Source organism: Neolamprologus multifasciatus, chromosome 12 (genome assembly GCF_963576455.1).
Source record: "Neolamprologus multifasciatus chromosome 12, fNeoMul1.2, whole genome shotgun sequence".
In the NCBI taxonomy this organism is placed as follows: Eukaryota; Metazoa; Chordata; class Actinopteri; order Cichliformes; family Cichlidae; genus Neolamprologus; species Neolamprologus multifasciatus.
Genome location: NC_140450.1, coordinates 34,277,909 through 34,300,895, shown reverse-complemented (window position 1 = coordinate 34,300,895; position 22,987 = coordinate 34,277,909). Strand labels below are relative to the sequence as shown.

The 22,987-nt window shown below is 41.7% G+C and overlaps 2 protein-coding genes across 2 annotated transcripts; one reads left to right on the top strand and one right to left on the bottom strand.

Annotated features, from left to right (window-relative positions):
- Nucleotides 1–656: 656 nt before the first annotated feature.
- Nucleotides 657–14,165, bottom strand: LOC146507389 (transmembrane protein 150A-like). The gene is made up of 8 exons (XM_085179375.1): nt 14,042–14,165; nt 12,235–12,505; nt 12,028–12,075; nt 11,812–11,898; nt 10,957–11,024; nt 8,431–8,558; nt 7,467–7,644; nt 657–3,270 (listed from the first exon to the last, which is right to left on the bottom strand). The coding sequence occupies exons 2-8, from the start codon at nt 12,297–12,299 to the stop codon at nt 2,972–2,974; spliced, it is 873 nt and encodes a 290-aa protein (XP_085035501.1). The 5' UTR covers nt 12,300–12,505; nt 14,042–14,165; the 3' UTR covers nt 657–2,971.
- A 2,774-nt stretch (nt 14,166–16,939) lies between these two features.
- On the top strand, nt 16,940–22,302 carry LOC146507388 (potassium voltage-gated channel subfamily V member 2-like). Its single transcript, XM_085179364.1, has 2 exons — nt 16,940–18,423; nt 20,971–22,302. Exons 1-2 carry the CDS (start codon nt 17,089–17,091, stop codon nt 21,235–21,237), a joined length of 1,602 nt encoding a protein of 533 aa, XP_085035490.1. The 5' UTR covers nt 16,940–17,088; the 3' UTR covers nt 21,238–22,302.
- Nucleotides 22,303–22,987: the final 685 nt, after the last annotated feature.

The following is a 22,987-nucleotide window of genomic DNA, read 5'->3' as shown; positions in this document are numbered from 1 at the left end:
CAACAGTGCTAACCACCGTGCTGCCTAAAGCTCGTGTCATTATCTCATAATGAGTCTTGGCTGTATCAAAGCTCATGAGATAGATAAGGCTTTCAGCTGCAAATCAAGCAAAGCCACTCTATAAAGGCCATTACACACCAAATGTGTCACAACACGATGCGTTTTGTGAAAAATTCATCCTTAGAAAAAAAAATTTAAAAATGAGAAGGCAGAAAAATCATCTGAGAGTCAACTGACCCAGAACAGTGTCTTTTGCCAAATGCAAAAAAAAAAAAAAAAAAGCAGCAAAAAGCAATAACTGCCACAAATTCATTCAGCATTTGGTGTGAACGGCTGCATTAAAGAACAGGCGAGTCCTAAAAATATTCTATTATACCTGACATTTTCCAGTGTGAAGCCCCCAAGACCAAAAGTGAAATGAAAATAGAAGCTGATTTGTAGAGTTGAACTAATTTTGCCGTTTATATAATGTTGTAGTTTACACATTCACCCCGGTCTGATCCCAGGAGATCTGAATTCCTTCGGGGTTGTGTCAGGAAGGCCATCTCACACAGAAGAAATATAATCTTCTAAATCAAAGACACAGCAGCTGAAAGTAACGTTGAGGAAACGAAGGGAAATCTGTGCGTTTAAAATAGTCCATGAAAGCCACGTGCTAATAATTTATCATTTTTATTTCATATTTGAATATAAATCTCTGTCAAATGAAAATACCTAAATGATAGACAAAAATCATACATATTTACAGAATTTATAAAAAACAAACAATTTGTGTTGACTTGATTTCAGGGATTTGTCAGACTCCGTGATTACCATTCATTTACATACTCTTCAAATTCAAAAGAAAAAACAGGACCAGTAAAGGTTTTCTGTGTTGCTAAAGTTCAAGACGTACAGTTCAGGCAGCTTTTTGTAATACAGTGTTCCTACACAAACAACCCAATGATCTGACTGCTTATTGAAGTGCACATTTGGATAGAAAGAAAAAGCAAAAACAAAAAACAAACTAATGAAATCCACTAATTTAATATTTGGCCTGTGGAAGATGGCATTATGCTATAGATGCTGTAACAGAATAATCCCAACCCCAATGTGAGGACTCAAACAAGCTGCCATTGGGAGTCAAACTGCATGACTCAGTAACAGTATGGCGAAACAGGTTACAGGTGAACACACGAGAAGAAAGAAAGAAAAGAAAAGTACAAGATGTAATGCTAAAACGGAAAAGACACAAAAAAAATTAACTCAACCTGGAGTAGATTTTAGTCTTTTTGGCAAGTTTTGCAGGACAAACAGAATTAACAAAACAGACACATGATTGTGTAACTGCATCCACTGTGCAGTTACACAGGATGCTGACACTTCTTAGGACAGACGCTTGCAGACAGAGTCGCACACTGCCGACTCGCCATCGCATTAAATACCTCAAACGCTGCGAGATGGAAAATGTTTCACAACTGTATTCTGTACTAGAAGCTTTCACCTTCTAGTAACATCCAACTGACCAAAAAAATAAGAGAGGTAGGTGACCTTTAAAATAAGAAAAGAAAAAGGTATTGCTGGCATCCAGTGTTTCAGACAGTTTAAAATGACTCAACACTATGCAGAGGGCAGAATACTGTGCACACACCTCACTCACTCCAACATAAAGAAATGTAATCTAAACAGGCGGCATTAGCCAGCTGCAGTTTGACCAGTGGTGATGTGTGGCAGTCTGGTGTTGAGCTACTACAAAGATAACTTAAGAGAAATTGGCAACAACAAAATTGAAAACAAAAACGCATCACATAAAGCACTTTGACATCAGTCTACAGCCTGTATCACATGTACCTCTCCTGTGAATAAATCACACTACCTTGGGCTTCACGTCACTTCTTACTGATACAAAACGCTGGTCTATGAACTCAAATAAGGCTTCCAAGGGTCCAGCTTGGAATTACATCGATGTGCGAACAAGAACCCTCAAATGCCAAAGTCGATTCTTGTTTTAACTCACACGCCAACTTGTTTTATAACATGGGCTTTAAATATCTGTCAGAAGCAAAGAGAGGGTTTGCGTTAAACTCATTATCACATGACTGATGGCAGTTATTGCGTGGACATCGGTGAAATAAAAGGTAACGTAAAATGTTAGCATTTCAAAGAAACTGTCAACACATTTATGGAACGACATACAGGAGATGACGATTATCAGCTAAGGGTGATTGATTCATTTCCATGCTGCTGTCACGCGAGGGACGCAGGCCCAACATACACATTTACACGTTTTTTTAAAAACATTATTTAAAAAGTACCTTCATCATCTTCATTCAAATTATCTGTGCAACCAAACCAAAGGCAGGAGCGATAATTAATTTATGCCTGATTGATTAAAAAAAAAAAAGAAGCTTGTGCGCTCTCAAACTGTAAAACATAACGTAACTATTCTTTTCTCAGACATTCAGTGGTTCCTACCTACTACACAAACTCAGAAATCAAACATGAAATGCTCTTCTGTTAAAAGAAAAAGACAGAAAGAAAGAAAAGCGTGCCATGCAGAGAAGCAAAAAGCCGAAGCACGTCGGCCACGCGAGGTTTTGGGTAGGAGTCTGGGGAGAAGGAGAAAACCATCAAGAGACCAGCTATGTTCATCTGGACGTAGCAATGTCCAGATGAAGAGAATCAACTTTTGGAGAAAATAAAATAAAAAAATAAAAACCTCTCTCCCAGTCAGGCAACACCCTACCTAATGCAGAAGTGCCCAGATCAACAGCCACCGAGGAACATTCATGGCTCCAAACTTTCAACAACACTACAGGTAACAACTGTAGCAGGTCATGCCAACAGTGGAGATTTAAAAACAATAAACAGGTTGAGGATATCCAAACGCCTCCTCTTCCTCCACGTGCTGCCTCTGTCAGCTTGGCTTCCTGTGGGAGCCCGTGAAGCACCTCTGCGGTGATGTTTCAGACCTTTCGGCTGGGCTGCACAGCTACAACATGGCTGTGCTCTCTGGGGTACAGTTGAGATGTGTCGATGTGCTGCTTCCCCCAGGGGACTTGAGGCCTTTGGTTGCCCCTCCTAATGTTGAGCCCTGGCCCCTGGAACCCATGATCACCCCTGAGCCGTGGTGGCTCTGCTGCAAGCCTGCCATCATGGTCTCACTGGTGACGGTGCCGAACTCATAGGTGAAGGTGCCGTAGAAAACCAGGATGTCCACCGTGAAGACCCACTCGCAGATGGCTGCGGCGTGCTGCAGGGTAAAGCTCTCGTGAATGAAGAAGATGCCGCCTTGGAGGACAAGTTAAGGATGACAAACGGCTCTTGTAGAGAGAACACAGAGCATTTATCCTCACTGAAGCAGACAGAACATTCAAATCTCTACCAAACAGATGGACTTAAAGTATTAAGTGACTGGTGTCTTAATTTTTTCTTCACCCACAGTCTTACTTATAATGAGGACCAGTGTTCCCTCCAATTTTTCACGTGTCTGAGCGAACACACAAACTCCCTGAGCGTCCCTTTGACCACTGTGGTCACGCCAGCATCGAATCCAAGTTACATGTTTATTAAAATAATCAAATTACAGCATTTACATTTATGTTAGACTACTTTTAATTAACTGCTTTTAGCCCACTTATAATGAAATTTAAAAAAAAAATAAAAATCTTGTTCATGACCTGTGTAGGATGTTAACACTATTGGAAGTAAAAATAACTTGAACTCCAATTTTGAAAACAACTTTATTTTTTAAATAAAACTCTGACTTGTATGATGAGTCTGTGGTCTGGGAGAGAGTCTGTAACTCTGTCTGCAAAATACAGTAAATAATGACCAATGTTGGGCAATTAATTATACAGTTACTTCTTCAAAAAAGTAACTGAGTTATGCAAATAAAGTTTTTTGCAGCTGTTTACCTAAAAATGCAGCCAAACACTTCAACCTATTCACAGAACAATCAGCTGTTCTGCATCAAATCTGATGCCACACAAATTATTTGTGCCACTCCAAAAAATAATTTGTCCACTATGAGATGAAGGAGAACAACAGCCTGATACCTGCAGGCCTGACAGCAGCAGATGTATCACTGCTGTAACATTCAGCAGTCGCCTCATTGTTCTGACACACACAACACAACTATTGCCTACACTACACACTAACTACACTTAAACGTCGCAAATCTCTCACATCTCAAAACACGCCGTCACTCCTAAAACTCCCCCCCTCCTAAACAACTAAACGCTATGTTGCTATATCATTTTTTGATTGGTCGACATGGTACATTTTTCCACCAATAGGAAAGGGTTGGGTTTCTTTTGGTGTTGTTTTTGCTCACAGGCTTTTGAGCGTTTTCCTTATAAAACAGTTTTTACCGTTTCTTCCCGCAGTAAATATAAACAACGATAGTATTCAGGAAGACAAACAAACACTGCATCTATTTTTATCGTAACTCTGGTTTTACACAGAGTCAAAAACTGGTATAAAGTCCACACTTTGTCCGTCAGATGTTCCGTCTGTCCCGCTCACATCTCCAATGGTTGTTCACGTTGTCATTAACGTGGCTTCACTCCACATCAGCCACGCCGCTTTGCTAGCTAAAACACCGGTGTCGGCACATAAGGACGCTGTCATAGCCTGTCAACCACGTTGATTAGCTGCGTATATACGAATGAGATGAGATGGCCTTCATTTGTCAGTTGCAGGTCTTTTGCCCACAACCGAGATGACAGACCTTGCCGACCGTACATACAATACACAAACATCACATTGGGGAGACAGGTCAGGCTAAAAAACATCGAAATGTGTAACACAAAAGGATAATACAGGAATGCACAGATATCAACACACCACAGCACAATAAACACAGACAAGCAACATGGGAAAGAGTTCCAGTGTGTACATCTGATCTGGGACCGCTGCAATCTTTGACTGTGCCTCCAACTGACCCGATGTCCACATCAGAGGGGAGGTAAGCGTTGGAGGTGGCGTTGGATCCGAGGTAGGGAGGGTGATGCGTCGGTGTATCAGTATATGTATGTGTGTGCGTGTCCATAGATCAGCTGAGACAGTGCCCTTCGCCCTGCCAGGCTAAGTAAACAGTCTTCCAGCCAACCCAGGTGGCCTTGCAGGGAATGGAGGAACAGACTAAACACAGTTGTTATCAGGGTGTTGTTGTTCAGCTCCGGCCTTGCAGCTGGCGCCGAGAGTGTATCCGCATGAAGCGATGGTATTTTTTACTTTAGTGCGAACAGCTCATATGAATTTCAAAGCAGTTCTACAGTCCAACACTGGTCTCTCAATCTCCCGTTGGAGAGCCGCGAGCTTCGCCATACTTGCGTTCTGTGATGTTGTCATTTCTTGTGCTCAAGGAGCCAATGTCACCCAATTTTGCGCCCAGAGACGTTATTCCGGGCTAGCCCTTCCGAGATGTATCCAGTCTGCAGTCAGAGATCTTATTCTGAGTATTCACTGCAGCCGTAGCCTCTCCAAGATCTTATCCGTGCTGACTCAATGAGCCCATTTTGAGAAACTCACGCCTCTTCCCATCGTTCCAATCCCAGCGGGCAGCCTTGTGGGGGTTTGAACAGCCGGTTCCGCTTTCTTAATTCTTCGATAAGTCAGGGCCAAGCCAGCTCTGATCAGCCAGAACCCTGTTACCATGGTTCCGAATAGGTAGATATCTTCAGCACTCAGGCTCACCCAAGCCCTTCTCGTTGAGAAGGGGGTGTCAATTGCATTTAGGGACCAGTTGATCCAATCCATAATTCCTCTTTTAGGTTTTAGAGAACAGACTGTGAGAGAATGTTCCAGGGAAAGTAATACAAAAAACACGAGACTAGACGAGGACATAAGCAGGGAAGATAAGGGAGAGGAGAAAGTCCGCCTCCTCCGAGAGCCAAAGTAGAATGAATCGCATTATTGGCTGGACTATGCGATAAGGTGGCATCTTCTAATCCAGTCGTTCCCAAACTTTTTTTTTTGCCAGGCCCCCCTTTGTTTTACAAGAAAAATATTCGCCACCCCTCGCCCCGCGCGCGCAAACGCATCCTTTAACCACACACACCCATATTTTGCTCCATTGCGGTTTATTTCACACCTCAAACATTTAGTAAACAATTAACTAAATACAAGTAATCTGCAATAAATTACAGGTAGTAAGAAAATAAACTACCAACTCTTTTACGCTGCGTCCGGACCTACACGGGTATTTTTGAAAACGCAGCTTTTTATGTGTTTGGACCTTTCGTCCACGTGTAAACGGCGTTTCGAATCACCAATTTTGCGTTTAGTGTGGACGAGGAATACAGAGTTGGTCACTCAACGTCAAAAGTATGTGACTTTTTCCACGTCACGCTGTGCGCCACATTATTGTTTACAGGAGATAAATTGCAGAATGGCAGATAGTCAGATTAACAGTATTTAGTCTCTATCTGCAGGTTTACACGCTTACATACACATGCAGTTAATGTCCCTCTATTTAGAAAGGCAGAGGCTTCACGGTGTAATTATTTTACGTGTAGTTGTTTTTTTCCTGTGTAATAATATTCAACATTGCTATCAATACATTTTTCAAAAAAATGCCTCTGTGCAAAATGGGTTTAAAAACAAACAACTGTGGGATCCTGTTTGTCCGTGATTTAAACAGCCCAGCGCTGCTCCTGACGCAGGGAAAACCAATCCTGCAGGGAGACCTACCTCGGCACTTGTGCAGGTGAAGCCAAAGGGAAGATTTGCTTCACCATATTTTCTAGTCTTTGGCTTAGAATGAAGTTGGTTTGGAAACATATTCAGCGATGCTTCATCTCCTGCTTTGCATTTGTGTGGGCGCCCCGTCAAAAACCTGTCTATTATGCTAGCAGTGTCCAAGCTTTTTTTTTTTTTCCTTTTCATACCGCGCCCCCCTGCAATGGCTCTGTGCCCCCATACTTTTTAAGGTCTGTTCTAATCCTATACGGGAGCAGCCGGTCACTTACTGACTAAACAATTCTTTTTTGCAGTGTCAAAGTTTTAATTTTAATTCAGGTTAGATTTTTTTTTTTTTTTGTGCGCAGAGATCGTGCCAGCAGTGCGCACACGCGCAGCTTAGAGGGAACATTGATGAGGACGGAGATGAACGGTTCTAATTTCTGTTGCCAATCAGCCAATGAGTAGGCAGGCAGTTTGACATCAAAGGCTATTTTTCTTATTTAGTTCATAGATTGTTCCTGTCCCAGGTGAGGTGGCGAGAAAAGCAGGTAACACCCTGCTCAGGTCACCGCGAGGTCCAACTGGAGCAAGAGCATGCATGGAGCACACAAAGGCCTCGCCTAGGTTTGAACCCAGGACGGTCTTACTGTAAGGCCAACCACAGAGCCACCATGCCTTTAAATGACAAAGTCATCAGTGTGGCTTTAAAGGAACTCAATAAAAGCTTAAAAGAGCTGAAACCACATTCATACGTTTATCTGCATAATAACAAGGATCTCACTCCAGTAAGGAAAGGATACTGAAGACGAGGGAGATCATGGCTCCCAGTGCCAGAGCCACTCGGAAATGAGCCATCCAGTAGTCGAGGGCCGTGACAGCCAGACGGTAGGTCAACACACACTGCAGGCACACAAACAGCAGCCCTGCTGGAAAGGCCACACCCGCTCCCACATAGTGAAGAGATTTGGCATGATCAACCTGTCAGATGGAAACAGAAGAGCCGTTTGAACTGTGACATCCACGAGGTCTTCACTTATTGTGATCAGCATCACTATAAAATGAAAATAAAAATAGAATGCGATGATTTGCAAGTCTAATAAGCTCATTTTATTCACAACACAACACTGAAACATCAAATGTTTAAACTGAGAAAATGTATCATTTTATAAATTAAGGTCATTTTAAATTTGATGGCAGCAACATGTGAGTAAACACATCGCCGTCTTCTCTGGCTAAAGAGAATATAAAATTGACCCTGGTAACAAAAAATGCTCTGGTCAGACAATCCAGCTTATCAGCAGCACTCAGTTCAAAAGTCTGCATCTAGATTGATTGAAATTAACAGCGTGTACAAACAGAAAGATCCCATCAATACTGAATGATATGTACACTGGTTTTAGAGAAACGTATCCTCCCATTCAGGCTTTTGTTTTGTGTAGGTGCTGAACTGGCCTGCTTGCAGTCCAGACCCTTCAACTAAAAACATCCGACGGATCATGAAACAGACGAAAAATCTATTTCAGACAAGAATGAGACAATACTGCTGTTCACGTTCAGCAGCTGCTCTCCTCGGTTCTCAGATATTTACAGTCTATCGCGGAAAAACACGAGGGCGCTTTTGTGCGCCACATTCAAATGAGCAAATATGTTTTTTTTCTTAAAAGTGGTACATTTTCTCATTTTAAACATTCGATGGGTTTCTACTGTGAATAAAAACACAGGTTTATGATATCTACCAATCATTATATTCCTTTCTTCACTTACCTGAAAGTTGCCCACCATGACAAGACCAATGGCATTGGTGCAGCCAGACACCAGAGCGCTGGTGTTGACCCAGCATCTGTGGCTGTGTTCGATCACTTGGGCGTAGCGCAAAAAGCACACCATCACAACTGTTGGAAACAAATTTAACAAGTATTAATAATCTATAATCTTTTTGATTTCAATGTGGAAGGAAGCGGTCTTAGTATGAAAAGTATGCTTTTGTTTTCCTAATTTTTTAGAATAAACTTGAACGCCTGAGATTTGAACACTCGCTGTTCTGCATCATGAGAAAGGCAGCTGGGAAGTGGCTTCACGCATTCTTCCAAAGGTTAGACTATGTGATTCATGTAACCGCTGCCTTAGACAGGATGCTGGCTTTCAAATACTGACATCTCTGCTTGCATAAGGGTCAATTTTCTCAGCAGGCTTAAAAACCCAAGTTGCAAGTCAGTAAAACAGAGCCCAACATCACAAGCGACCAACAGGAAGGAATTGGAGGGTCGAAAACGGCTTCTGGTCTACCGAGGAATTACAGAAATGCATCATTTACTAAAAATGCAAGGAAACAAAATAAAACCATGACAGCTGGAATATAAAGGAAAGACACATGAGAAGTAAAGGTGACGTGAATAATGAAGTAGAGCTGCAGGAGAGAAGCAATCAAGCAGCTGTGGGAAACTGGGACAGAAGTGAGTGGTGATAAAACAAGAGAGAGGGGGAGGAGAAGGAATGGAGGAAAGCCACAGAAGGTGAATGCAGGGGAAGGGACAGAGGGGGAAGGAAAGCTGTATTCATTATTGATTAGAGAGCACAGGCTATTTCCAGCCCCTGCATAACTCTTAGAGGCTTGTGGCTAACGTCTGTGCCTGTGGGAAACTGTGGAGAATTAATAAAATATACAGAGTGGACTGTGGAGACAGTGTTGAGATGAAAGGTGTCTACTGCCTAATTTTTGAGTGAAACACTTGAGTGAAAAGCCAACAGGCTTTTCACTCAAGTGTTGTGATGAATATAGAGACAGATTAGAGACTAAACCAGTCCACTAGAGCAGGGCGATATGACCAAAAATATTTATCACGATATACATTTAAAAATTTGCGATAACGATATAATTGACGATATAACTGACACTAGACAAAATACTTTACAACTCCACAACTTTATTAGTGCAAAAAAACCAAAAAAAAACCAATGTATTTTCACTTAAACAAGCAGGTGTTTATGTGAATTAAAGTTATATAAAAATTTAACAGTGCAAATGCAAATTCCTTGCTGACAGTTTAACCAAAAGGCATTTCCAGTGGAAATTGGCCGACATATCCTCAGCATAACCATGTTTAATATCCACAAAACTTAAAGAGGTTATACACACACAATACGGTAATATTATGTTGAAGCACAGTACGTATCACTCCGCGAGGCTCCGCCTACGATGCCGTAATGCTCCGACAATCCATCAAGCGGTGCGGCTTCGTAGCTTAGCAAAGTCAGACTAAAACATTTGACAGATTTTCGAGCGCCGTGCACATAAAATCGTTTCGAGGTCAGTAAACACAACCAGAATTCATACATAAGGCACACGGGATTATAAGGGGCTCTGTCGACTTTCAGAAAAATCAAAGGATTGATTTTAAGTGTGCCGTATTTTCCAAACGACACTGTAATAAGGACGGCCCGCTAGCATGCGCTACCAAAAATAGTGCTTTGTTGTGTGTCTGACGGACGAAAGCTAAACCAGTTCCACCACTGAAGCTGCAGCATTTTTCCGTTTCATTTAACGATCCACTTTTGCTCTTCTCGTTCTGCGTCGCCGCCATGTGCGTATGTAAACAAAGGCAGTGCGCATGCGCGTTTTACCCATATTCTATCGCGATATTTCATTTTTCTATCGTTGCCCAAAATTACACCGTATTACCGTGAACTGTATGATATAGCCCAGCCCTACAGTCCACCTTTTATTCCTTATGAAATGACCCCACACCTTTCTTCTGTGTGTCATTTAAGAGCATCTTAAATGTTTTAAGACACTAAAGACTAAAAAAATAAAAAAAAATACACCAAGGCATACTTTGGTAATCAATTACAGAGGGTATCATTCTTGCTAGTCGAATAAGTTTGATGTTCTTACAGATGATTATCTCAGTTTAACATTAAGACTTGAAACAGAAAGTAGCTTAAAATGATTATGTCATCATTACCACAACAAAAAAAAGGAAGTGTTGAAATGTCAACTGGCAGTTTTACAGGAAGTTATTAACCAAAACTTAGTTTCTCTGGGTACAGTCGCTTCCTGGTGTCTTCAATTGGTGATACATTAGCTAACACTAGTACATAAACTAAAACTCTGTCGTTGGGTGTTGCTAAAACTTAACATAACAATAGAACATAAAACATAATGAGGAACAAATTTTCCCATTGTTTACAGACTACATGTCACACTCAGCCAACTCACTGCAAGCTACATCGACATCTATACACACTGTAAAGATATGCATGCATGCATGCACTGTGTTTAGTTCGGCTTACCCATGAAGGCTCCAACATTGCCTATCAGGCTGAACAGACAGCTTTCAGGAGGGTAGGAGCCACATTTACTGTGAAGACAAGATATAGACAGTATTTACAAAGACACACACACACACAACAGAAATGACAAATTATTCTAATTTCTGAAACACCAAAGATGGCAGCTGTCCTGCCTCTACCCTTAAAGAGCAAATCAACAATGTAATGAACTGAAAAACATGAGTTAATCATGTTGTTGCAGTGTCACATACTGAGATTCACAACTAAACCGTTCTGAAACCACTCGATCTACTAAAAACATGGAAAAGTGTACTTATTGTTTTTTGTTAACTGCATCTATTTGTTCAATAATCTGGTGTGAGGAGGAGGAAACACTGTCTTAAGCAGTTATTTATAAGACTAGCCATGGCCCCTTCCCCATTCATTTAGATAGGATCTTTAAGATAAATGCCCAATTAACTTCCCTGAGGTGATGACAAGATGGCTGCTGAATAGTGAGACTTACTTTAAAAGGACTACGCATGTATTTTACCTGACACTGTTTAACAGTATGCTTCTGCCAAGGGAAGCTTCTCTAATAAATTCAAGTATGACACCAAATGTCGGCTTACGCAGCCTGAAACTTAAAAGAGAAATCATCTAAGCGTACGGACCGCAAAGACTTGTTTGGAGTGATTAGTTTTTACAAGAGCGCTATTGTACTCCCATGTGGTAAGTGGCGTATTTGCAAATTAAACAAATGCAATTTATGCAAAACGATGACATAACGAGATGATAATTCATGCTTCGAGGCCTTTGCTAACACAAAATAGCTTTTGTACTCTGAAACAAAGACATTAAGTGTAGCAAAGGGACCTGATGAGGGGGATGTCCTGGATGGTGCAGCATGACTTCGGGAAGCCTGGTCGGGGCAGCTCTTCTATGCATGTTACATTGTAAGACCTGTAGGAGTGACACAAAAAGCTCTGTTTATTCCCTGCTCATAGCTATGGAGTTAGCTTACAAAAATAAACCAGAGCTATTAGATATTTTAGCTCATTTCATCACCTTCATAGAAGAAAAATCACATACCAATTCTCCACAGGACACACATGGTGATTCATCACAGCCATGGCATACCTGTAGAGTAAAAAACCCACCATAATTTAAAGAAAGAAACAAATCCCCAACGACAAAGCCCATTTGCCCCGTCCTTTCCCACAACCCCTTCAATTAATCGACCCATCATGTAACACATTTAAACGTGACAGCATCCAAGACCCAGGCACTGTGACTCACACTATCCATATTCCTGTGATGGAGAAGGCAGACAAGCTGACAGGTAGTACAATCCAGGCAGTCATTGGGCTGGCAGTGAGCAACCTTTGTCCCAAGCATGGGGTGAGAGGGCGACTTTGGGCTGGAGCGGCAACGGATCAGGTTGGGGGTGGGTGGGGTGTGGGGGCACTAACACACAGGGAGACACACGGGGGAAAGGGGGGCATGAGAGGGCAAAAGGGGGAATGGCACAGCTCTTCTGCTCCACACGTTCCTGCAAACAGCAGCAACCCTAAAGAAGGTGAGGAGTAGAAGGACAATTTTATTAAACAGATGAAGCATTCAGATAGATTTTTTACACATCTTCAGTGTTATATCATCGCCTTGGCATGCATATCACAGGAAAAAAAAGAAGCTCAGTAGCCTCACATGCTCTGTTAATGGTTGCATTTTAAGACATAAATGCAAGCGGCCAACTGTTAAGCACATACACACTGTGCTTGTGTGGCACGAGGGACAAAATAAGCAGTGACTGTGCGTACTCTTATAGTAAATTGAAGGTCCCGAGCATGCTGATAAGGAAAAAAAGACAAAACAAAGGAGGATGGCCAGCCTATCAAACTCTCTCAGGGACTCTTAGATTCTTGATTAACCTCAGCGCAAAATAAAGTTTACATGCAAGACTGTTCCATTTACTGTAAACAAAACACATTCAGCAATAAAACCTCACTGCATATCTTCCGTAAGACTGCCCTATGTCACCATTACCAATGTCCGTTTGTAACGGCATCTGTTCCTCTAGAAAAGAAATGAGCAGCAACATGAAGCTGTTAAACTGTCTGGGAAAGGTGTACGCTTTTGAGAATGTAGACTTGGTCAAGGTCAGCTGTGTGGCGGAGGAAAGCATGCCCCAACACAGATGTGTATCACTTTACACAGGGTACAGTTACAAGTGTGCCCTTGGCTCAGAGGGACTATACAGTGGCATTAGATGGAGTAGAAGCCAAAGAAGGGTTGAACCCACAAATGAAGGAGTGTTAAAATTATTGTTCTTTTTCTACTATGTAACAACAACAACAACACTTCCCACAGTGACTACACCCTACTATTTACAATTACAAAACTCTACAACTAAAATAAAATAAAATAAATAAATCCCAAATCACTCATTTAGGTTTTGTATCTTTTAGCATTTGCCAAACATAACTTGCCTGTTTGTTTGGCGAAACCAATTGGCTTCACAACATAAATACTTACTCATACAAGTAATTTTAATTATGAAAAACTACTAAAGTTAGCATTTATAAATGTAACATTGTAAAATATGCTGTAATGACGAGGATTATGAGGATGACTGACCTTTTATTATTCTTACCTGCCTCTACGGAGAAGGACTTTAGCATACTGAACAGAACCGTCTATGTAAAGGGGGGCATAAATGTCCCCCCCCCCCCCACCGCCCGCAGCCACTCACAGCAAATATTCGCCACTGTACTTATAAAAGGCAAAATACAACCGTGACAGTATGTTTTTTGCGAACAGCCAACAACACTAACTTTTCCACTGTCTACTCCGGCCAACAAAAGGCAGTAAGATCCCGGAGCACAGCAGCCTTCTTTGCGAACCGCGGAAACCCAACCGTTAGCCTCGCTAGCTTCAGCCTAGCTAGCTAGTTAGCTCGCACTTTACCAGTTCGTTTGACTTGACACCTGCACGCATCTCGGTTTCCGCTAACCCCAGCGATAAGCTCCGAAACAAGAAAAAATTAAAGACCAAGAACATCTGTGGTAACTGGACAGCTATAGTGCAAAAATTAGTTTACACCTACCTTCCACCTGCTATGCCCACAACAGACCTCAACAACCTTGGTTTCCCTTTAAAAACAGCGTTTTCTTAGCAAACGAGGTAATTGCTTAAATGCGTTCCGGTTGGGCGTTTCAAAATAATATATAGTGGCCGTTGCTGTTAGAGTTTCCTTAAGAATAAATAAATGATCAAATAATTTTAGTTTATCTTTATAACAATAACTATTTCATTGGTAATAAAATACAGATGATGCTCTGCACCGCTAAGAAAATAAAATATATATATATAAATCACCACCTCCGTTTAATGCACATCTCCTCAGTTTGCCAATCAAGCCCGGAAGTCACACCTTTGGGGCCAGCCGACAGAAACATTTTACATGTAAGCCGATTTTGCATAAAAATATTAATTAGACCTTCAGTCTTCATTTTTTTTGTCTGCATATTGGAAATAAAACACTTTTATTTTCTTACAATCATATAATCTTTTATTCTAGTGTAACTAACTTGACAGAGCTCACAGTGCTGTCAGGCCCCACTGTGCGACCCCGCTGTAGTCTTTGGTGAGGTGGTTAAGTAAGAAACGTGATTTGAATGTGTTCAGAAACGTAAGCTGATCAAAATTTATGTGTGCTTTGTTTCTAAAATAATATTGACTCATTGTAGTTTCTTCTTCTTCTTCTCTTTTTCAAAGTTTCTACCACAAGAACTCATCTCTAACAAGTGATGGATTTGGCCATTAGGGGAAAAGGGAATACCATAAATGATGAGTTGCCAGCCTGATACAGAACAAACTGAAACATAAGCACATAAATGGTGTTCAACCTACATGGCAGTACAGCCCTCCAATAATCAGTCAACAACCCTGGCAATACAAGAGCAGTGTAATTCACTTGTGTGTCTCAGCAGCAAAAGCACACGTGCCATTAATAAGTAGAATTAGCTCTGACAAGCTGTCTCAAGAAGATGGAAGTACTATTTTGAGGAGCTGATGAATGAAGAAAATTCACCAGAAGACAGATGGAGAAAAATGAGTGAATCAGGAAGTTTCACACATGTCAGGACAAAGCAGTTGGTCCACACGACATATCTGTGGAGATAGTGAGATGCCCAGGAGTGAGGGCAGTGGACTTTTTACCTCAGTCTTGGAGAGTGAAAGGATGCCTGAGGAATGCACAAGTTAACCATTATTTTCCTTTGATTGCATTTGAGTATCACTGATAATCTAATCTATTCCTAATCGGTATCTACTCAGTATTTTTTACTGACTAACACAGAAAAGTGGTGTTACTAATAACATTACTGATGACTTGATTCTGTCACACGCAAGCAATCAGATCTCAAAATCAAAGCGCCATTAATTTGATTATTCTGTTTCCTATTGTGATGTGTTAAATTGTCTCTGAAAATGATGTATTGTTGGGAATCATTGCAATAATTCTTTCAAAGCTTCAAACCATCCATCCATTCACTTCCGCTTATCCTTTTCAGGGTCGCGGGGGGCGCTGGAGCCTATCCCAGCTGTCATAGGGCGAGAGGCGGGGTACACCCTGGACAGGTCGCCAGTCTGTCGCAGGGCCAACACACAGGGACAGACAACCATTCGCACTCACATTCACACCTAGTGCCAATTTGGATTATCCAATTAACCTATCCCCACAAGCTGCATGTCTTTGGACGGTGGGAGGAAGCCGGAGTACCCGGAGGGAACCCACGCAAACACGGGGAGAACATGCAAACTCCACACAGAAAGACCCCGGCCTGATGGTGGAATTGAACTCAGGACCTTCTTGCTGTGCGGCAACAGTGCTAACCACCGTGCCACCGTGCTATTGCAACAATTTAAAATGAGTTTTCTGTTGAGTTGTCTCGTATGTGTAGACACATTATTGGTTTATCCCTCGAATTGGGTGCCTTTCATATACTTAAATGATTCACAGATGTGAAGTGTCTTAACAAACAACAAAAACATTGTTCTGAAAATGTATCATATGGAAAATGTTCTTTTCCTTTCTCTTCCACATGATGTGACCCTACAGTTTGCATCGTCATCCCAGTTTACCCCTCGTTCTAATGACACATTATACTAATAAGACTATCTTAAGTCTAAAAGTGGTATTAAAGTGTCACTGATTTAATGACTTCAGTCCTTAATTGATTTAACCCTCATGTGGTAGCTGGCAGCAGGAAGGTAAATAAAGGGTTGACATACTTTATGGCTCTTGTAATAAGCCAATAGTCTTGCAGAATGCCATCATTGGTCAGCCTGGGCTGTTAATCAGCAGGACAATAATCTGATATCCAATAAGAGGATTCAATGGCAATCAAAGTCATGTTAGAGACACTTGTTTCTTCTGAGTAGAAATTTTCAGCCTGCTAATTGCTTATGTGTCACAGCGTTGCTGCTGATGCTTGTCTGCTGCTTTAACATTAAAACCACATGTTTTAATGTTAAAGGCACGCAACCTTGATTCACTTCACTTCTGAGGAACGCCTCCACCCACCCACCCCCTCCCAGTCAGGAAGTAGGCTAATGCTTAAAACCTTTATCCTCTTTTATGCATGCACTAGCCTTCCTTTGTTTCCCTTTGCTATAGGAAATCAATACAAAAACATCTCACAAATAATTTGAAGTGAACTTTTAACAACACTTCTACTAGAAATCTACAGTTTTTCCTGTATTAAAGTATTAAGTAGTGTAGTTTTATTCAGACAGCATGCAAGTAACAAAGGTATACAGTAGTATTTCCCACACATAGCCTTCAGGTATAACTTCTTGAGTAAGGGATTTCAAAACACATTTTATATAAAACGAGACGTATTCTTATTGGTCATCTGTTCAGATATTCTACACAGCCAACATCATGTCAGCAGGCAGCTCAGCAGAGGATAATGGTATTTATATGTGCTGTAAGCACGCGGATCCTCTCAGTCAGCAACATTAACAGGGCCATGAGGCATCCTGCTCGTGTCCTCCGCTCTTAGGTAAAGGGGGTATTAGACTCCAGTAATGCTGGTCAGTCTGGCTGCTCTGTGTGTTGTGTAGTTTTTGAGGGTGGAGCACGGGAAGATGGGGAGCACCAGGAAGGTGGACAGCATACCGAACAGGAGACAGAGTCTCTTCCCCAACTACAAAGTCACAGATTCTGATCTTAATCGAAGACCTTCTGAGGTTGTTTACCCACTAGCAAAGGAAAGCTGCGTGAAAACGTGGAACTCTATGCAGGAGCTCAGCAGGGACATCTACGACATTTATGCAGAGTATGAGGACGAAGAGGATGACAGTACTCCATACGGCGTCGCCAAGCACATTTCCCCCTCCAAGAAGAACTATGTGATCAATATTAATGTAGGAGGGAAGCCCTACAAGATAGCCTACAAGATGGCAGCGAAGTACCCCAAGACCAGGATAGGGAGACTGGCCACGTACACAGACCACAACATGAAGCTGGACCTGTGTGATGACTACATAGTGACCAGCAATGAGTACTTCTTTGACAGGGACCCAGATGTGTTTCACAGCATCTTCAACTTCTACAGGACGGGAGTGCTCTGGATCAAGGACGAGCTGTGTCCCCGCAACTTTCTGGAGGAGATCAACTACTGGGGCGTGAGGATCAAGACCACCCACCGCTGCTGCCGCATCGCCTTCGAGGAGAGGCAGGACGAGCTCAACGACCAGCTGAAAATCCAGAGGGAGCTGGAGGCAGAGATAGAGATAGAGGAGAACGAGGAGCTGTTCCACGACATGTTCATGGGCCAGGTGCGGCGAACCATCTGGAATTTGATGGAGAAGCCTTTTTCATCTGTGCAGGCCAAGCTGATGGCTGTGGCCTCCAGTTTGTTTGTCCTGATCTCCCTGGTGGCCATGACCCTCAACACAGTACATGAGATGCAGTACAGAACTGCTTCAGGTCACCTCAGCGGCAAGACGTACTGCGAATACGTGGAGTCCATGTGCATCACCTTCTTCACCATGGAATACCTGCTGCGTCTCATATCCACACCCGACCTCAGTTCCTTCAGCAGGAGCGTGCTCAACACCGTGGACCTAATCGCAATCCTGCCTCAGTATCTGCAGTGCGTTCTGGAGATCTTCGACAGCCAGGATAATTACATGAAGCATGAGGCTGACATGCAGGCGGTGGGGCAGGTGGGAAAGCTGGGCCAAGTGTTGAGGATCATGAGACTGATGCGGATCTTTCGGATCTTGAAGCTGGCGCGTCACTCCACGGGTCTGCGGGCGTTTGGCTTCACCCTGCGACAGTGCTACCAGCAAGTGGGCTGCCTCTTCCTCTTCATCGCCATGGGCATTTTCAGCTTTTCTGCTATGGTTTATACCGTGGAGCACGACATGCCACACACAAACTTCACCAGCATTCCTCATGCATGGTGGTGGGCAGCTGTAAGTGCATGTTTGTATCGAGGGGTATAATGAAGAATGACTACAGTATGAAGTAATAACAGAAAGGGTAGCAAATATAAACTTTATCATAAAATAAGTATTAATGCGTCCTGTCCTTGAGTAACTCGTGTCTCAGTGCAACATTATTAGATTACACTGGGCAATACCACCTTACAAAACAAATGAGGTCAGCTCTGGTTAAGGACATGTCTCCCTGCGCTTCCTAGGAATCGTGTATTGAATATTTTCTGATTAAATTGGGGCACCTTGTCGAGTTTTAGAGGGTGGAACAGCCATAACTCCAGTAGTGTCTGTGCTGGAGTTTAAGAGGTTAACATCTCGATTCACAGAGTCTGCCTGCTGCCATGAATAAACCCATTAACAGATCCCCTCCCTCCCCTAAACCAGGTGGTAGAATCGTATGTCTAATCCAAAGGAAAGAAACAATAATCCTCTGAATGATAGTCATGTTTATAGAACTCTGAATGCTGCTCAAGGCTACCGACTCCAATTGCATTAATGTAAATTCACATACAGTGAGTCATTGAACCACCTGCTTCTAAGGCAGTTTACCTGCAGTCTGTTGGCAGGATACCTTATGAAAACTGAACTGGTGTCTGACAAAAGTACTCATGGATCAAGGGGCAGTGTGGGTGCTTTCTAACTAAATGTCTGAATGTATTTACACAATACAGCCTGACTGTGAGTCTGTCAGCAGGAGGGGAAAGCAGTGAAATTCAGCAAAACTGAACCACTCTAGGGCAAGATTTAAAACTACTACAAAGGTGGTTTGCTAGCCAGTGCATGTCCTGATGTAAAAACAAATTGTCATGTGTCATCTCACCGTAAGTAGTCGTGTAGCAGTGATTATTATCGATATCTAATAATCAGATGTAATAAGTAGTGGCATGGTGTGTTAACGCTGCGATGGTGTCCAGGGTGTACCCCCTCCTTTGCCCCATGGCAGATGGGATAGGCTCTAGCCTGGAAACAACCTGGAATTTAAGAAGTGATGGAAAATAGATAGATGAACGTTTGCATTTTTTTTTTTTAACATAATTAGTTTTAGCATCAGAGATGGGCAGTAACGCGTTTATCGTAACGCGTTACTGTAATCTGATTACTTTTTCCAAGTAACGAGTAAAGTAAGGGATTACTATTGCAAAAACGGTAATTAGATTACCGTTACTTTCCCGTAGGAACGCTCCGTTACTGCGTTACTAAAACCGTGATTTTTTTTGCGAGAATGTCTCATGACAGTGACGTAAGCGAGTGCGACGTTTGTGACAACAGCTGTGTGCAGATCAACAATGGATCATATATAGAGTGCAGAGAGAGTATGAGCGTGCAGCGTTTAAAGCGTGGAAGTACTGACCTTACTTTGAGTTTGATTCCATAAAAAGTGACAAAAACATTAGCGTCCGTTGTGCATGGGAAGAAAACTTCTTTTTACAGCGAAAAAACCCCTAAACTTCCGAGCAAGCACCGAGTAGCTACGACGTAATGGGAAACTCAGAGAAACTCGCGGATTCTTCCACTGACCGCAGCACACCTGCACCAGGGTAAACCTCCGCCTACCCCACTCCTGCTTTACAGGTGAAAATAGAGCAACAGGACCGCTAGTCTTTGACTTTATTTATTTTCTGCTGTGTTTTACTTGCATCTATTTGAAAGACTGAGTGTAAACACAAAATATTTTATTTTATTTGCTGGAATGTGCAGAAAATAAGTTTAAATATTAAACTAATTTCTTCCAGTCAGTGAATGTTGCAGATAATTAAATTTTTGCTTGATGCATAAAGTTAAAAGATTAAAACTAATAAAACAAGTTTTAAAAGAGACTTTTCCATCTGATTACATTTTGTATGATGATTATGCAGAAAAAGTAGAATTGGGCTGAAAGATCTATCACTTTATCACCTATTCAGGTTGTAAATCGTGTTTTTAAAAGTAACTAAGTAACTAAGTAATTAATTACTTTTGAAAATAAGTAATCAGTAAAGTAACGGGATTACTTTTTTGGGGAAGTAATCAGTAATTAGTTACTGATTACTTTCTCAAGTAACTTGACCAACACTGTTTAGCATACCTACAATTTGCAGGACTGAGATACAGAAGCATTTACAAACTCTGGTTCATGGACGCTGTACTCTAAAGAGGAGGCCAGCCTTGTTGTTAGGACGGTTAAGAGAGTTAAAAAAGTTCTCTTAATACTGTCCATATATAAAGGACAGTATTAAGTGACAGTATTGGCTGTAATGTACATTCTATCTTATGGCCAACAGGGGGCATCTCCTGTTTAGAAGTGAGTGTGAATATGAGCATGCTGCTCACTTCATCTATAACCTCAGTAAACACTGTCCTGGTGGCCTCAGTCATTCGTTTGAAGGCGTATTTAATACAACATGATGGTTTAGATTACATCAGGCAGCCAAAAGCAGAGAAAGCTTTAGGCCAGTTTAGCTGGGCCCTGGCTAAACGTGCCTACTGTTTATTTCTGGGATGTTTTTTCCAGCAGCACTGACCGCTCTCCTGTCTTCGCTGCAGGTCAGCATCTCCACTGTGGGCTATGGAGACGTCTATCCAGAGACCGTACTAGGCCGTATTTTTGCCTTCATCTGCATTGCTTTTGGAATCATCCTCAATGGCCTGCCCATATCTATCCTCTTCAACAAGTTCTCTGACTACTACTCCAAACTCAAGTCCAACCAGTACACCGCCTCCCTGAAGAACCGAGGGAAGGTGAGATTTGCCAAGAGGACGGTGAAAACCCTGGAACACTGCTTTGGAAACCACCAATGTCATGCACACTGATTGTTTCTTCTTTATAGAACAAACTAAAATGCTTCACTGTGAAACTGGAACGGGGACAAAAGAAAAGAAAAGAAAGAAACCACTCAGCTTACTGGAGTGGGGTGCTCCAGCTAGTTGGCAGCTTTTGTGAGGGAAGCATATGGCTGTCTACACCCTCCAGACTAGTTAGCTATTAAACTGAGTTCAGAGTGAAAATCTGGCACACAGTGTGCCGAGAAGAAGGGGAAAACTGGTCCCTTTAAATGTTCTTACAGGAAATTATATTTTTATTAAGGAATATTTAAGCATTAAAAGCATAATTTAGAAATATTTGTTTCAAGAATACCACAAATGTAAACATTCTTCAAATCTATACGATATTTTGTCAACTATGCACTATATCAAAAGAGAGACAAAGAGAAACTTTTGTGGCCAACATTTATTAAATTGTGCACATCTGCAGTATTTACCCTTGGTGCAAAAATGGGAATAATTCTCTCCATAAAAGCATCTAGTATGTAAAAAATATGTTTACATATGATTGTTTTATCCATGCTGTGAAGAGGTTGTTTTTTATTTAACTTAAAGTCAAGTTAAAATGCATAATTTTTAAGTGAAATGTTTTAAAAGCAGTACTCTTAATTTCCCAGAGTGAAAATCTGTAATCTCATCAACATCTAAATGTTTGGATAAAGAGGTCAGAGTTCACCTGGATACCTATAGAGTGAATGAAAATCCTTTAATCCTTTTCTCTCGGGCATAGGCAGGGCATAGGTCCTTACACACATCTACAGTGCAGCTCTGTGAAATTTAGGAAGAGACGCTTTTAAGAGGCAGCTGAACAAAGTTTCCTTTCCTTTGCATCTGAAGTGCTTTAAATCAGTGTTCACACGGGTGATCTGTTTACTTGGTGAACTTTGTAGTGCAGCGCTGCTTTTCATGTTTGCAGTATTCGGTCAGTTTGTAAATCTGCATGCAAAGCAAATAAATCATTCCGCCAAAGTACGCGGTATGATTTATTGGCTTTGCCCGCAGCAACACATGCTGTCTCAAACACTGTTTTCAATAAATGCTGTTTTCCTCATAGAGAGAGTCTTCTCAGTGACTGATTGTAAACAAGTAGAGTTCATTTAAACGGCACTTTTCAAGAACAAACATCAGAGGGCTTTGCAGTACAAAATAGGATACGACAGTTAAAACTACAAATGGATGAAACTAATTAAAGCAAATCTCACACATGTGGGTCTTAAAGGGTTTTTTTGTTAAAAAAAAAAGGTCCAATTACTGGAAGTGAGTTTCACAACTTGGGAGCCACAACCTCAAAATCCCAGTCTCATGTTGTCTTTAACCTGGATCTAGGAATAGGTAAAAAGAGCTGGTCGGATTACCTCGGAGACCTAGCAGCTACATATACAGCTGTAGTCAGAGGGTCACATACTCAACATGAACATCATGGTCATTTTGGGCCCTTAACGATTTATTTGAAAAGTTCTTTTTCCAGGGTCTAATGATTGGACAGCAAACATCTGGATTTTTCCTAATACACACAGGGTCAAAATATACATGCAGACTCAAATATATACACATGTTCTCTTAAATCTTTAATAATTGGTGCTGAAGGCTCCACACTGTCTTTTAACCTGACAAGGCCTTTTAACTTCTTAGTGATCATGACTGACCACAACTTGTAGTTTTTCCTTGGAATTACCAACACTCAGAACAATGGGAGATTTCAAGGAACTCGGTGTCTAATCTAAGAATGGAAATTGTA